Source organism: Lithobates pipiens, unplaced genomic scaffold, assembly GCF_037356315.1.
Source record: "Lithobates pipiens isolate NorthernLeopardFrog02 unplaced genomic scaffold, aLitPip1_a1.2 Scaffold_8, whole genome shotgun sequence".
Taxonomy (NCBI): domain Eukaryota; kingdom Metazoa; phylum Chordata; class Amphibia; order Anura; family Ranidae; genus Lithobates; species Lithobates pipiens.
The window spans coordinates 268,598,570-268,613,129 of record NW_027507903.1 but is presented as its reverse complement, the minus strand read 5'-3'; the positions used below and the strand labels follow the sequence as shown (position 1 = coordinate 268,613,129).

The following is a 14,560-nucleotide window of genomic DNA, read 5'->3' as shown; positions in this document are numbered from 1 at the left end:
TTATCCAGACAGTGTTCCTGCTGTGCCACGTATCACACAGGAAGAGGATGAGGAGGAGGAAGAGGAGGAGGAGGATGATTGTATCAGCATGGAGGTGGAGGCTGGCACTCAGCATCAGCAGCAGCAGCAGTCTTGTAGGGATGATTTACAGTCCCAAGAAACACGTGGACTTGTACGTGGCTGGGAGGAGGTAGCTGCGGATCATGTTGCCCTTAGTGACCCAGAGGACTCCGGACCGAATGCCTCAGCTAACCTACGCTGCATGGCCTCCCTGATCCTGCAAAGCCTGCGGAAGGATCCTCGTATTCTTCGGATCAAGGAGAGGGACCATTACTGGCTGGCCACTCTCCTTGATCCACGGTACAAGGGTAAGGTTGCCGACCTTATCTTGCCATCGCAGAGGGAGCAGAGGATGAGACATCTCCGGGAGGCCTTGCAGAAAGGTCTGTGCAACGCGTTCCCAGAGACTGGGAGGTTACAAACTCCTGGTCCTGGACAACGTGTTGCTGAGGCATTGGTCAGAAGGAGCGGTGGAGAAGGTGGCCATCTGACTGATGCTTTCAGACAATTTTTTAGTCCGCAGCCCCAAGGTATGATCGGTTCCAGCAACCATCGCCAGCGTCTGATTTACATGGTGCAGGAATACCTAGGGGCAAGGTCAGACTTGGACACCTTTCCCACCGAAAATCCTCTGGCTTACTGGGTCTTGAGGATGGATCACTGGCCAGAGCTTGCACAGTATGCAATTGAGCTACTGGCCTGTCCTGCATCCAGCGTTCTTTCGGAACGCACCTTCAGTGCTGCTGGTGGATTTGATACCGATCACAGGGTGCGCCTGTCCACCGAATCAGTTGATCGACTGACCTTCATCAAGATGAATCAGTCTTGGATCACCCACAGCTACCAAGCACCAGAAGCTGATGTAACCGAATAATTTTTTTTGAAATATCACATCCCTTCAAGACTGCCTATGCTGATGCTGAGTGACTGTCCTGTTATGTTGATTGTCTATCCTCTTCCTCCTCCGCTGATATGTTGGAAGAACATTTCTGGTTCTGGGTGATGCCATTAGCCCAATTTTTCTGCCCCTGTTTAACAGGGGCGTTTAAGTACAATTTTTGATGCAATGCTTTGCAGCAGGGCTAATTCCTGCAATAAAACTAGAGTATATGGGAGAGGTTGCAGTGTCGTGGCACCAGCACCAGTGCCTAAGGCCCAATTTTTCTGCCCCTGTTTAACAGGGGCATTTAATTACAATTTTTGATGCAATGCTTTGCAGCAGGGCTAATTCCTGCAATAAAACTAGAGTATATGGGAGAGGTTGCAGTGTCGTGGCACCAGCACCAGTGCCTAAGGCCCAATTTTTCTGCCCCTGTTTAACAGGGGCATTTAATTACAATTTTTGATGCAATGCTTTGCAGCAGGGCTAATTCCTGCAATAAAACTAGAGTATATGGGAGAGGTTGCAGTGTCGTGGCAACAGCACTATCATATAAATGTACTCACCGAGGCCAAGATGCCGAGAGCGGTCGCTGTTGCGACTCGGCGCAGACCACCCCTGAAAGTGGCACAGAGGGTGGTTGCACCAAGAGGCACAAGCTACCAGTAGGACAGTCACTTGCTAGCAGATCAGCAGGTAGCTTGAGCAGAGCTGAGAGGTGATGTCCCGTGGGAAGGTCCAAAAGCAAAGGTAGCAAGTCCGTAAGGCAAAGACAGAATCCAGGAGACAGGCCAGGGGTCAAACACAGTCCAGATCAGAAGACAAGTACCAGGAACGCTGAGACAGAAGGATAATCCAAAACAAGCCGGGGGTCAAACACAGGAGACAGCAGGTAAGTCCAGATGCAGGCTGAGGGTCAAACACGTTAGAAAGCAGGAGTCCAAGATCAGCGAGGTCAATAAGGCAATCCGGGTCACAACAGGTAATACAGATAACAGAAGCAGACGTGGGAATCACAGGAAGCTGAAGACAAACCAGCAGTGTGTTTGGATGACCTCACTTCCTTTATAGGTCAGCGAGGGGTCACACCCTGTGTGTGTGTGCTTGTGTGCTTTCGTTTATTCCTCTTGCACACAGCTGTGCGCCGGAGTGCTTTAACCGTGCGCATCCTATGACAGTGCCCCCCCCTGAGGGGCGGCCTCCGGACGCCCAAGCTAGCCATCAATTCCAGATGTTGCTGATGGAATGTCTTTATTAATTTGGGAGCGTGAAGGTTCTTGGATGGTTCCCAGGAGTTATTTTCTGAAGGATACCCCTTCCATTTTACCAGGTATTGTATTTGTCTACCGACTTTCCTACATCCTAGTAAAGCTTCTACTTCGAATTCATCCTCTCCATCGATCTTGATGGGTGGAGGAGGAGGCACTTCCCTTCCAGGAAAAGGACTAGGAACCAATGGCTTCAAAAGGGAGGCATGGAAAACAGGGTGTATCCTGTATGATTCAGGGAGGGCTAGTTCGAAGGCTACAGGATTTATTACCCTTTTGATTTTGAATGGTCCTATGAATCTGGGACCCAGCTTGCGTGTGGGACAAGGAAGTTTGAGATTAGTGGCAGATAGCCAGACTTCCTCGCCAATTTTAAAGGTAGGGTTCTCCTTCCTTCCCCTATCATGGTATTTTTTGTAATCATCCTGGGCCTTCTGTATGGTCTCCTGGATCCTTTGGAAATTAGATTGGATGGCGGCTATCCGATCTTGGACCGCAGGAACAGTGGATTCTGGGATGGAGTTGGGGAGGAAAGAAGGGTGAAACCCACAGTTGATCCAAAAGGGAGTCTGGTTGGTAGTTGTATGAATAGAATTATTGTAGGCGAATTCTGCATATGGCAATAGGGCCGACCAATCATTTTGAGATCCTGAACAAAAGCAGCGAAGATACTGCTCAAGGGTTTGGTTTGTCCGTTCCGTTTGCCCGTTACTTTGGGGATGATATGCCGATGACAAACAGATCTTGATTTCCAGTATCTTGCAGAGTTCTCTCCAAAATCTAGAGGTAAACTGTGGACCTCTATCAGACGTGATACTGCTGGGAACCCCATGGAGCCTGACAACCTCCTTAATAAAGAGATTGGCAGTTTCCAGAGCAGAGGGAGTACCGACCATAGGTAGGAAATGGGCCATCTTTGAAAGACGGTCGACTACTACCAGAATTGTGGTGAAACCTTCCGAGGGCGGTAGCTCCACAATAAAATCCATTGACACGTCTGCCCAAGGTCGGTCAGGAATGGGCAAAGGCCTTAACAGACCCCAGGGCTTGATCTTGGGACCCTTGCTACGCTGGCACGGTACACAAGAGGCAATGTAAGTCTGGCAGTCCTGTCTCCAACCTGGCCACCAGAAAGAACGAGATATCAGTTCCGCTGTTTTCTGTGTCCCAAAGTGGCCGGCCAATTTGTGATCATGACAAATCCTTAGAACTTGAGTCCTAATCTCAAGGGGAACGAAGACCTTGTTTCGGGCCCAAAACAGATTGTCACGTTTTTCCAAGGTAGATAGGACTGGGTCATTGCAATGGACTGAAGCTGTTTTGATGGCCGTAAGTAAGTCAGGCTGTGGGAGTAGAAGGAAGTTGTGAGGAGACAAGATCGTACTAGGCTCCGTTACCTGGGAAGACTCAGGGAACATGCGCGAGAGCGCATCTGCTTTGTTGTTCTTGGATCCGGGCCGGTACGAGATATGGAACTGGAATCTTGAAAAGAAAAGCGCCCAACGGGCTTGACGGGGTCTTAAGCGTTTGGCAGTCCGCAGATATTCAAGATTCTTGTGATCTGTGAATATTGTGATGGGATGAGTGGCTCCTTCCAAGAGGTATCTCCACTCCTCCAGGGCGAACTTGATGGCCAGTAGTTCTCGGTCGCCTACGTCATAATTCCTCTCCGGTGGGGTTAGCTTCCGAGATGCGAAAGCCACCGGGTGTAACAAAGCTTTAGGCCCTTGTCGTTGAGAGAGGATGGCTCCTGTGGCTGTCTCTGAGGCATCTACTTCCAGTACGAATGGTAATACTGGATCGGGATGCCGTAAAATAGGAGCTGAGGTGAACAAGGTCTTTAGTTTGGTAAAGGCTACTTGGGCTTCTTGAGACCACTGAAATCGGGTGTGTTGGCGGGTCAGCTGAGTAATGGGGGCGACTATTGAAGAGAACCCGGCGATGAATCTGCGATAAAAGTTAGCGAAGCCTATAAACCTTTGCACGGCTTTCTTATCCCTTGGAGCAGGCCATTCCAAGATTGCCTTGATCTTTTGGGGGTCCATGGAGATGCCCTCAGTAGAAATGATGAATCCTAAGAATTGAACTGTAGTTATCTCAAATTCACATTTCTCCGCCTTAAGGTACAGCCGATGTTGTCGGAGGATGGTGAGGACTTTCCGCACGTGGACCCTGTGGAGTTCAAGAGAAGCAGAGAAAATAAGGATATCATCTAAATATACCACTATAAAATTATCAAGATAGTCTCTGAAGATGTCATTTACTAGATGCTGAAATGTGGCCGGGGCGTTGCACAGGCCAAAGGGCATAACAAGATATTCATAGTGGCCAAATCTTGATCTGAAGGCTGTCTTCCATTCATCCCCAGCACGGATTCTAATGAGATTGTAGGCCCCCCGCAAGTCCAGTTTGGAAAATACTTTGGCAGATCCTAAGCGCTGGAATAACTCAGGGATGAGCGGAAGTGGATAGCGATTTTTGATTGTGACTTTATTAAGTTCCCTGTAGTCAACACATGGCCTAAGGGATCCGTCCTTTTTTCCCACGAAGAAAATACCTGCCCCTGCTGGCGAAGAAGATGGGCGAATGAACCCCTTTTCAAGATTTTCATCAATGTAGGCTTTGAGAGCCTTTAGTTCAGTCTCGGATAAGAGGAAAATTCGTCCAAAAGGGATCTCAGAGCCAGGTAACAGTTCAATGGGACAGTCATATGGTCTGTGTGGTGGTAGACGGTCAGCCTTCTTTTTATCGAAGACGTCCTTAAACTCCGAATAGACCTGAGGAATGTGCTGCAGGTGATTAGTGGTGGGGGCCACGGTCATACAAGGAGCTGGAACAGAATCAAAACAATGCTGCATACAGTAAGCGGATGTAAAGGACACTTCCTTCTTGTTCCAACTGATCTGGGGATCATGAGCCTGCAACCAAGGAAGTCCCAGGATGATAGGGAACATGGGAGATGATATTAGGTCGAAGCGTAGAAGTTCTCTATGGCCAGAGTCTGTAATAGTGAGCAAAGGTAGTGTCTCCTGTGTTACTGGACCTGAGAGTGGCAGAGATCCATCTGCTAAATGGACTAGAAGGTGTGTTGCTTTATTCTGGCTTGGAATGCGTAGTTGCTGTGCAAGGGAGATGTCCAAAAAGCAACTACATGCCCCTCAATCAATCACGGCTGGGAGTGGGATCTTCTCTTCTGCCAGCTGTAGGGAAACAGAGAGAGTCACATAAGTTTGAGCAGGACCAACACTCTGGTAGTTCATTACACACCGTGGGGGCAACTTACGGGGTCTCACGGGACAGCTGTGAATGAAATGTCCAAGCCCCCCACAGTATAAGCACAGATTGGCTTGGCGTCTTCGTTGTCGCTCTTCTGGGGTGAGACGAGGACGGACCAAACCTAGCTGCATGGGCTCCCCTTCCGAAGCTGAGGGACCCGAAGGAACCGGGATGGGCGGATACGGGACAGTGGCCTTAGGAAGCATCCAACTAGGCCGAGGGGCCTGGAGGCGTTCGGAGCGCCGCTCGCGCATCCGTCTGTCCAGTTTTGTAGCCAACTGGATTAATTCCTCCACGGAGGCAGGAGTCTCTACTCGGGCCAACTCATCCTTTAGGTTCTCGGAGAGCCCTAACCGGTATTGATAACGCAGGGCCGCCTCGTTCCAGCCGGTGTCAGCTGACCACTTGCGAAACTCAACGGTGTAATCCTCCACCGGTCTTCTCCCCTGTGAGAGAGCATGCAGGGTAGCCTCAGCCGTGGCAGTACGCTGAGGGTCATCATATAATTGTCCCATAGCCTCAAAGAAGGTGTCCGTGGAGTTTAACAAGGGGCTTCTCTGTTCCATAAGGCTATGGGCCCAGGCCTGGGGTTCCTCAGCCAGAAGAGAGATAATAAACCCGACCTTGACAATCTCTGAAGAAAAGGTCCTGGGTTGCAAAGCCAAGTACAAGGAACATGCATTTTTAAAGGCTCTGAATTTCTTTCGGTCGCCGGAAAATCGCTCAGGCGTGGGTACTCGTGGTTCGGGTACTGCCATCATCATACCGGGTGGAGGCTGGACATGAGGTGTGGAGGCATCGCTGACTGAGGCCTGCGTAGGATTTGTGGGTGCCGGAGCTGTGGCTAGTCGCTGAAGCCTGCTGTCGATCTGCGCATAGCCATCCTGTAGTCTCTGTACTGCTTCTGTGAGTGCAGAGACTTGTTGGCACAGGACTTCTAATGGCGAACCCGCTCTGTTGGCCTCTGTCATGGCTGGTTTGTACTATCATATAAATGTACTCACCGAGGCCAAGATGCCGAGAGCGGTCGCTGTTGCGACTCGGCGCAGACCACCCCTGAAAGTGGCACAGAGGGTGGTTGCACCAAGAGGCACAAGCTACCAGTAGGACAGTCACTTGCTAGCAGATCAGCAGGTAGCTTGAGCAGAGCTGAGAGGTGATGTCCCGTGGGAAGGTCCAAAAGCAAAGGTAGCAAGTCCGTAAGGCAAAGACAGAATCCAGGAGACAGGCCAGGGGTCAAACACAGTCCAGATCAGAAGACAAGTACCAGGAACGCTGAGACAGAAGGATAATCCAAAACAAGCCGGGGGTCAAACACAGGAGACAGCAGGTAAGTCCAGATGCAGGCTGAGGGTCAAACACGTTAGAAAGCAGGAGTCCAAGATCAGCGAGGTCGATAAGGCAATCCGGGTCACAACAGGTAATACAGATAACAGAAGCAGACGTGGGAATCACAGGAAGCTGAAGACAAACCAGCAGTGTGTTTGGATGACCTCACTTCCTTTATAGGTCAGCGAGGGGTCACACCCTGTGTGTGTGTGCTTGTGTGCTTTCGTTTATTCCTCTTGCACACAGCTGTGCGCCGGAGTGCTTTAACCGTGCGCATCCTATGACAAGCACCAGTGCCTAAGGCCCAATTTTTCTGCCCCTGTTTAACAGGGACATGTAATTACAATTCTTGATATAATATTTCACAGGAGGGCCCGTTCCTGTGCCCACCCAGAGTAACTGTGAGGACTTATAGTGTTGTGGCACCAGCACCACAACCACCAAAGGTCAATTTTTCTACCACTGTTCAACAATGGCATGTAATTACAATTCTTGATAGAATCGTTCACAGCAGGGCGCTCCAGCGCCCAGCAAGAGTCACTTTGAGGGCTTACAATGTTGTGGCAAAACCAACACCTTGTTCCGCCATTTCTGCAGAGCATATAGGGCAGGCCCCTACTTTCAAACATCCAACTTACAAACATCTCCTACTTGCAAACGGAAGGAGACAACAGCAAGTGAGACGAAAAAAGATGGACGACAAAACAAATTATACAGGGGTGATAACCCTTCCCTATGTTTTCCAAAAAGCTTAAAAATAGTTTTTTTGACTGGAGCTACACTTTAAAAATGTACCAGTTGAAAATTACAAACAGATTCAACTTAACACAACAAACCTACACAGTCCCTGTCTTGTTTGCACCACCTGTATACTGCTGTTCTGAGTATATAGGGCCTGGGAGCCACACACATTTCCTTTTTTTAATATGGGTACAGGGTTCCCCTTGATATGCGTACAAGACCCAAAGGGGCTGGTAATGGGCAGGGAGGGCTACCCATGCCATTTTTCTCAATGGGTTTCAACCATATTGCAGGAACCAGATATAACATTAAAACCGCAAGCAGTTTTCAATGATGTTATTTCTGTTTAATGTCATTTTGTGCAGGGACTGTTCTAAACACGGGAAAGACGTGGCACTTCACAGGCATACTACAGACACCCCCCAGGCACCATATTTAAAGGAATATTTCACTTTTTTTTTCACTTTAATCGTCATTAAAATCAGTGCTCCCGCCAAAACGGCCATTTTTAAAAACATTTTAGGCATTGACCCATGTCCCCTGGGGAGAGAGCCAGGTCCCCAAACCCTTTTTAGGACAGTATCTTGCATATTAGCCGTTAAAATTAGCACTTTTAATTTCGAACGTTCGAGTCCCATAGACGTCAATGGGGTTCTAAAGTTCGTTCCAATTTGGGGTCCGTTCGAAAGTTCTGGTGCGAACCGAATCGGGGGGTGTTCGGCTCATCCCTACTGTCCACAAGTTTTAGGAGTGTGTCTATGGAAATGTTTGACCATTCCTCCAGAAAAACATTTGTGAGGTCAGACACTGATGTTGGACGTTCAAATTTATCCCAAAGGTGTTCTATCAGGTTAAAGTCAGGACTCTGCAGGCCAGTCAAGTTCCTCCACCCCAAACTTTCTCATACACACTATATTGCCAAAAGTATTGGGCCACCCCTCTAAATTATTTGGTGGAGGGGTATTATGGTGTGGGGTTGTCTTTCAGAGTTGGGCTTGGCCCCTTAGTTCCAGTGAAGGGAACTCTTAAGCCCCACACTATCAGTTTTTCTGCTGAGTTTTTCCTTCAGATTTACCAAAACCATATAATATGAGGTCAAACCTTAGAAGTTTCAATGTGTATGCAATCAGGCAGGTCCTTGCACTACATGGTTTTGGTAAATCTGAAGGAAAAACTCAGCAGTGTGTATGGGGCTTTAAGGTGTCAGCAAGACACTTTGGACAATTTCATGCTCCCAACTTTGTGTGAACAGTTTTGGGATGGCCCCTTCCTGTTTCAACATGACTGCACCCCGATGCACAAAGCAATGTCCATAAAGTTATGGATGAGCCAGTTTCGGATGGAGAAACTTGACTGGCCTGCACAGAGTCCTTACCTCAGCCTGATAGAACATCTTTGAAATGAATTGGAGCAGAGACTGCGAGCCAGGCCTTCCTGTCCACATCAGTGCCTGACCTCGCAAATGCGCTTCTGGAATTTATGGACCTTGCTTTGTGCACTGGTCATTTGGTAAGGGGGGGGGGGGGGTGTATGGTGTGGGGTTGTTTTTTAGGGGTTGGGCTTGGTCCCTCAGTTCCAGTGAAAAGAACTCTTAAGGCATCAGCATCCCAAGACATTTTGGACAATTTCATGCTCACAACCTTGTGGGAACATTTTGGGTCCTGACCTCAACCTGATAGAATACCTTTGGGTTGAATTACAGGCTGCGAGCCAGGCCTTCTTGTCCAACATCAGTGCCTTACTTCACAAATGTGCAGTGCTTATGCCTCTATTACACAGGCTTTACACCTCCTCTGTATTATGCATAATGGCTTTTATCCTTTTCAAAAAGTGCATCATACTTCCCTGTTACATAACTCATCCAACTAGCCTACGCACAGTACTTGATACTTCCTCTCTATTATACAAAGGGGTTGATTTACTAAAGGCAGGGCTGGCCCAAGACATTGTGCTGCCTGGATCTGAGAATGGAATGCTGCCCCTCCCCCCCCCCAAAAAAAATAAAAAATCACGTCCACCCAAATCATGTGTCCCTGTGCACATTGTAATGTCTGCAGACAGACTGATTCTTCCCATCATCGGACTCACAGGGTCCCCGGACTCCTCATGCAGAAGGATCCTCCCCCATCCCTGGACTCCTCGTACAGACATCACCACCGGCACCCTGAGCAGCCTCTGCATGGCCAGGGTGATAACACAATACACATATGGGGAGGTGCTGATTCACAGGAGGTGGAACAAAAGGGGGGCAGCAGGGAGCCACCATCACAGGTGGAGGGCAGAGGGACAGGTGGGGGACAGCATTACAGGAGGAGCACAGCGTGGAACAGGAGGGGGCAGAGGGACAGGTGGAGAGCAGTGTCCATGGGAGGTGGGCAGAGGGACAGGTGGGGCAATGTCACAGGAGGTGGGCAGAGGGACAGGATGGGGTCATGCGTCACAGGAGGGGGGCATAGGGACAGGTGGGAGCAGTCACGGGTGGGGGCAGCATCACAGGAGGTGGGCAGAGGGATGGGGGTCAAGTGTCACAGGAGGGGGGCAGCGTCACAGGAGGTGGGCAGAGGGACAGGTGGGAAGTAGTGTCACAGGAGGTGTGCAGAGGGACAGGTGGGGCATGCGTCACAGGAGGGGTGGCAAAGGGACGGGAGGGGGGCATACATCACAGGAGGGGGGGCAGAGGGACAGATGGGGGGCTGTGTCACAGGAGGGGGGCAGAGGGACAGGTGGGGAACAGCATCACAGGAGGTGGGCAGAGGGACAGGAGGGGGCATGCATCACAGGAGGTGGGCAGAGGGACACGAAGGGGGCATGCATCACAGGAGGTGGGCAGAGGGACAGGAGGGGGAATGCGTCACAGGAGGTGGGCAGAGGGACAGGAGGGGGACACGCGTAACAGGATGTGGGTAGAGGGACAGTGGGCGGCGTGCCTCCCAGGAGGTGGGCAGGAGGGGGAAGATGTCATAGGAGATGGGCAGAGGGACAGGAGATAGGCAGAGGCGCAGGAGGGGGGCACACATCACAGGATGTGGGCAGAGGGACAGGGGGGCGGTGTGCTTCACAGGAGTTGGGAAGAGGGACAGGACAGAGGTAAACCTCTCTAGCATCAGGTCCTCAGGCAGCGGTGGGTGGTGGGACCCATGTAGTCCCAGTTAGGGAGGTGAGTGGGGTTAACAGGTGCTCATAGGCCAGGGTGCAGTGGTCAGGAGGTGGAGGGTTTCAGGCAGGTGTCTATCTCTGACAGATTTTTTATTGAAAAAGCCCATGGCGTGCAAACACACCCAAAAAAACTTCCCCCCGGTGCATAAAAAAAGTGCACACACATAAAGAGTGAAACACTAAAAAGTGCAGACGGGTGCCTGATGTCCTCCAAAAGAAGGACCATACCCTGATCCCCCAGGGCGTTAGGCTCCAGACGGGGACTGAGGTACCAGACTCAACAAGTGGTCCCCGGACGAAACCGGAAGACCTCCTTTCCCCGGGAGGACTGCCGAAACAGAACCTCCTAGGTACTTGGTACTATGGGGGCTTCCCCGAAGGTATGCCCCCCTCATGGAGATTGGACCAAGCCAGAAGGCCTATGTCCGCTCTGCACCCCTCCTGCCTATCTTCTCTCAGCGCGAAAGCTGATCTCAGACTTGTGCCCTCTGCTTACCTCTGCTCCGATGCCAGCTCCCCCTCCTCCTCCTCCCCTTCCTCCTCCTCGCCTCCCCCTCCTCCTCCTCCTCTCCTCCCCCACTCCTCCTCCTCCTCCTCACTGCCTCCAGTCCGGTCTGACAGTGACTCCCGCTCTGTTCAGGCGGCAAGACGGGCAATCTGAATGTATAATCCATCCATCCACTGAGGGCTAGGTTCACACATGTCCAGCTGCGGTTTGCAGTCTGGAGTCCAGTGCGGTTTTGCTCACAGGTTCAGGTGCAAATTTCTATTGAATTCGCACCTGAACCAGACCCAAAATTGTACAGGACCCTTTTTATAACGGCACCGTGGCTGCCCCGCACATGACTGAACCAGTGAAAGCTTGTCCGATTCATATGTTATGTGAATAGGATGCACATAAAAACGCATCCATTTCGCATATATGTGAACTGATTCTTATTCTTTCCATTATAGGAACAGTAGAAATGGCTGTATGCTGCCAGAACTACCAGCAATCTTCTCATTCTATCCTTATGGGAGGGGCAAGGGTGGCTGCACGCTGTGAGAACCAACACTTTTTCTAATATATGCAATGCCCTACCTCATGCCTCCTTAGTACAAACAATGCATCACTTCCCTCTTACTTGCAGTGTCTCTCGCCCCTATATTGCATGTTTCTTGCATCAATCGAACACAGTGACAAGTGTTTCTATATTTGTGCAGCCCTTTACATTTTCTACAACATGCAGTGTCTTGTGCCTCTGTTTGCAATGTCTAGTTGTCAGTGTCCCAGGTTGTGCAGGCAAATTACTTATCAATTCTGTATTTTTCTACATTAAACTTCTGTAAGAGCCGGCTCACACTGGGGCAGCAGGACTTGCAGCGCGACTGCCTCAGGCGACCTGCACACGACTTCAGCGGTGGCTTGCAAAATGACTTCTGTATAGAAGTCAATGCAAGTCGCATGAAGTAGTACAGGAACCTTTTTCTAAGTCCGTGCGTCTTGAATCGCTCCTATTAGAACGGTTCCATAATACAGAACGGGTCGCGACTTGTCAGGTGGCTAAGTCGCCTGACAAGTCGTCCCTGTGTGAACCGGCTCTTATGGTAACAGGACATTAATCTTAAGTAAAATGTAATGTTAGTACATGCTCCTGTAGTCAGAGATTACAGTATGTGAGCTTTGCCTATGACTTGGATCATATGATAGGACACATGAGCATCATATTTATATTCATGACCTTTTACCATTATCATGTAATATTTGTAAAGTGTGAATTTTAGTGATATGTCCAATTTATTATTTTTTTTTTTTTCTTTTAAATTTGCAGTCTGTGTTAATGCACAAGTCTGTGGCAGACTGTGCTGTGGTGGGCTTGGAGGATTCCTTGAAAGGACATGTTCCACTGGCACTTTGTGTTCTGCAAAATGGTAAGGACTCCTTTGCTCTGACTGTACCTTATATATTGTGTGTGTCATGCTAAAATTTCATTCAAAATAGTAGGGGTGCACTGAATGGAACTTTTGGTGCTGAAACCAAAAATGAAGGATACACTAGGCTGAAAACCGAAACTGATAAGGAAAATTACAGTTAAAAAAAAAAAAAAAAATTGATATATAAAATTGTATTATATTCGTTATTTGACTTTTTAATAATTATGAATTTAATGAATAAAAAATACAATCCAGTAATGTAAAATAAGTACTTTAATAAAAAGTAACCCACATAAATTGGATGCAGAAAATAAAATAAATACAAAAGTAAATAAAGACTAATGCCCTGTACACATGCTCGGAATTTCCAACGGAAAATGTGCGATCGGATCGTGTTGTTGGAAAATCCGATCGCATGTGGGCGGACTTTTTCCGTCGGAATTTCCAACACACAAAGTTTGAGAGCAGGATCTTAAATTTTCCGACAACAAAATCCGATCGTTTAAAATCCGATCGTGTGTAGACAATTCCGACAGACAAAGTGCCAGGCATGTTCAGAATAAATTAAGAGACCACAGCTATTGGCTGCTGGCCCGTTTTAAAGTCCCGATGTACATGTTGTACGTCACCTCGATAGGAACGATCGGATTTTCCAACAACTTTGTCTGACCGTGTGTATGCAAGACAAGTTTGGCACAAAATCCGTCTGAAAAATTCCGATGTGTACAGGGCATAAGAGCCTCTATGTTTGAGAAGAGGTACAGTATTTTCACTATTTATTGTTCAAAAATAGAAGAACCATAAAACAAGACAGAGGGTGCACGGGCTATTATACACATCATACTACTAAGCCACCAGGTCAGTTGTATCAAAGCTTGTTGTCAAAGTAAAACATCAGCTTCCAGTCCACGATACATCATCATTCACATCTCATAATGGGACAACTGGAAAACCCAACAGGCTAACGTGTTTCAAGGACTTGCCTCTTCCTTAGAGCCAGAGCTCCGAGGAGAGGCATGTCCTCAAAACACGTTAGCCTGTTGGGTTTTCCAGTTGTCCTATATAGGTGATGTGATATGATGTATATAACAAGGGTTGCGCTAACTTTACTTTTTATAATGCCTTGCTTCCAAAGACATGTTTAAATAATAAAAAAATAAAATAAAATCTGAACCCTGTGATTCAAATTATAAACCTATAAATGTGTTAATACCACTGCAAGATATTAAAATAAAAAAATCTAAACACCGTGATTCAAACTGTAAACCCAGAAGTGTGTTGGTACCACTGCAGGGTAGGACTGTCAACCAGGTCACCAACCTCCACACTGGTATCAAATACTTGAAAAAAATATATATTATGATGCAAAATATGTAGAAAAATTAATATAAATGATCTTAATCAGACCACAATGACTAGAGTGCTCAAATCCCCCCGACTGTGCAGGATTGCTATAAATATCTTAAAAAATAATCAACGGGGAGCAACCCCAACAATATGACAAAAAGTGCTTTTTGTGAACCACATGTGGAACCAACCAAACTATAACACAGTATAATATTAATATCGCAAATACATTAATTCCTCCTGTAAAAAAAGTGCATAGTGCATAAATATAAATGGTGCATGGGCACTGGCAGGCCTGGCCTCTTATTCTGTTTCATATCCCTTTTAATTGCAAAGTTACTATGCAAAACAAACTGTTATAAAATGAAAGAACAACTAACCATGACAGAATTATGGCAGAAGGCCATTATTCTGTTTCACACTTTTTTTCTGTAAACATAACATATGATATATATTTTTTTAAAGTATTCTTCTGTCAACTTAAATGAGAACTGATTTCCCTAAGTTCTCTCCCTAGGGATTCAGCGCACTGCATGTGCTATAAAACTGCATGTACATACATACATACATACATACATAGTCATATAGT

At 47.9% G+C, this 14,560-nt stretch overlaps 1 protein-coding gene across 3 annotated transcripts in view; it reads left to right on the top strand.

Moving 5' to 3' along the window:
• The window catches only part of ACSS3 (acyl-CoA synthetase short chain family member 3), a 230,386-nt gene that overhangs the window by 207,972 nt on the left and 7,854 nt on the right, over window positions 1-14,560 (top strand). For all 3 annotated transcript variants that reach the window (XM_077471933.1, XM_077471934.1, XM_077471935.1), the window contains one exon: window positions 12,522-12,621. In XM_077471933.1, the coding sequence (XP_077328059.1) occupies window positions 12,522-12,621 (100 nt within the window). The remainder of the gene's footprint in view (window positions 1-12,521; window positions 12,622-14,560) is intronic.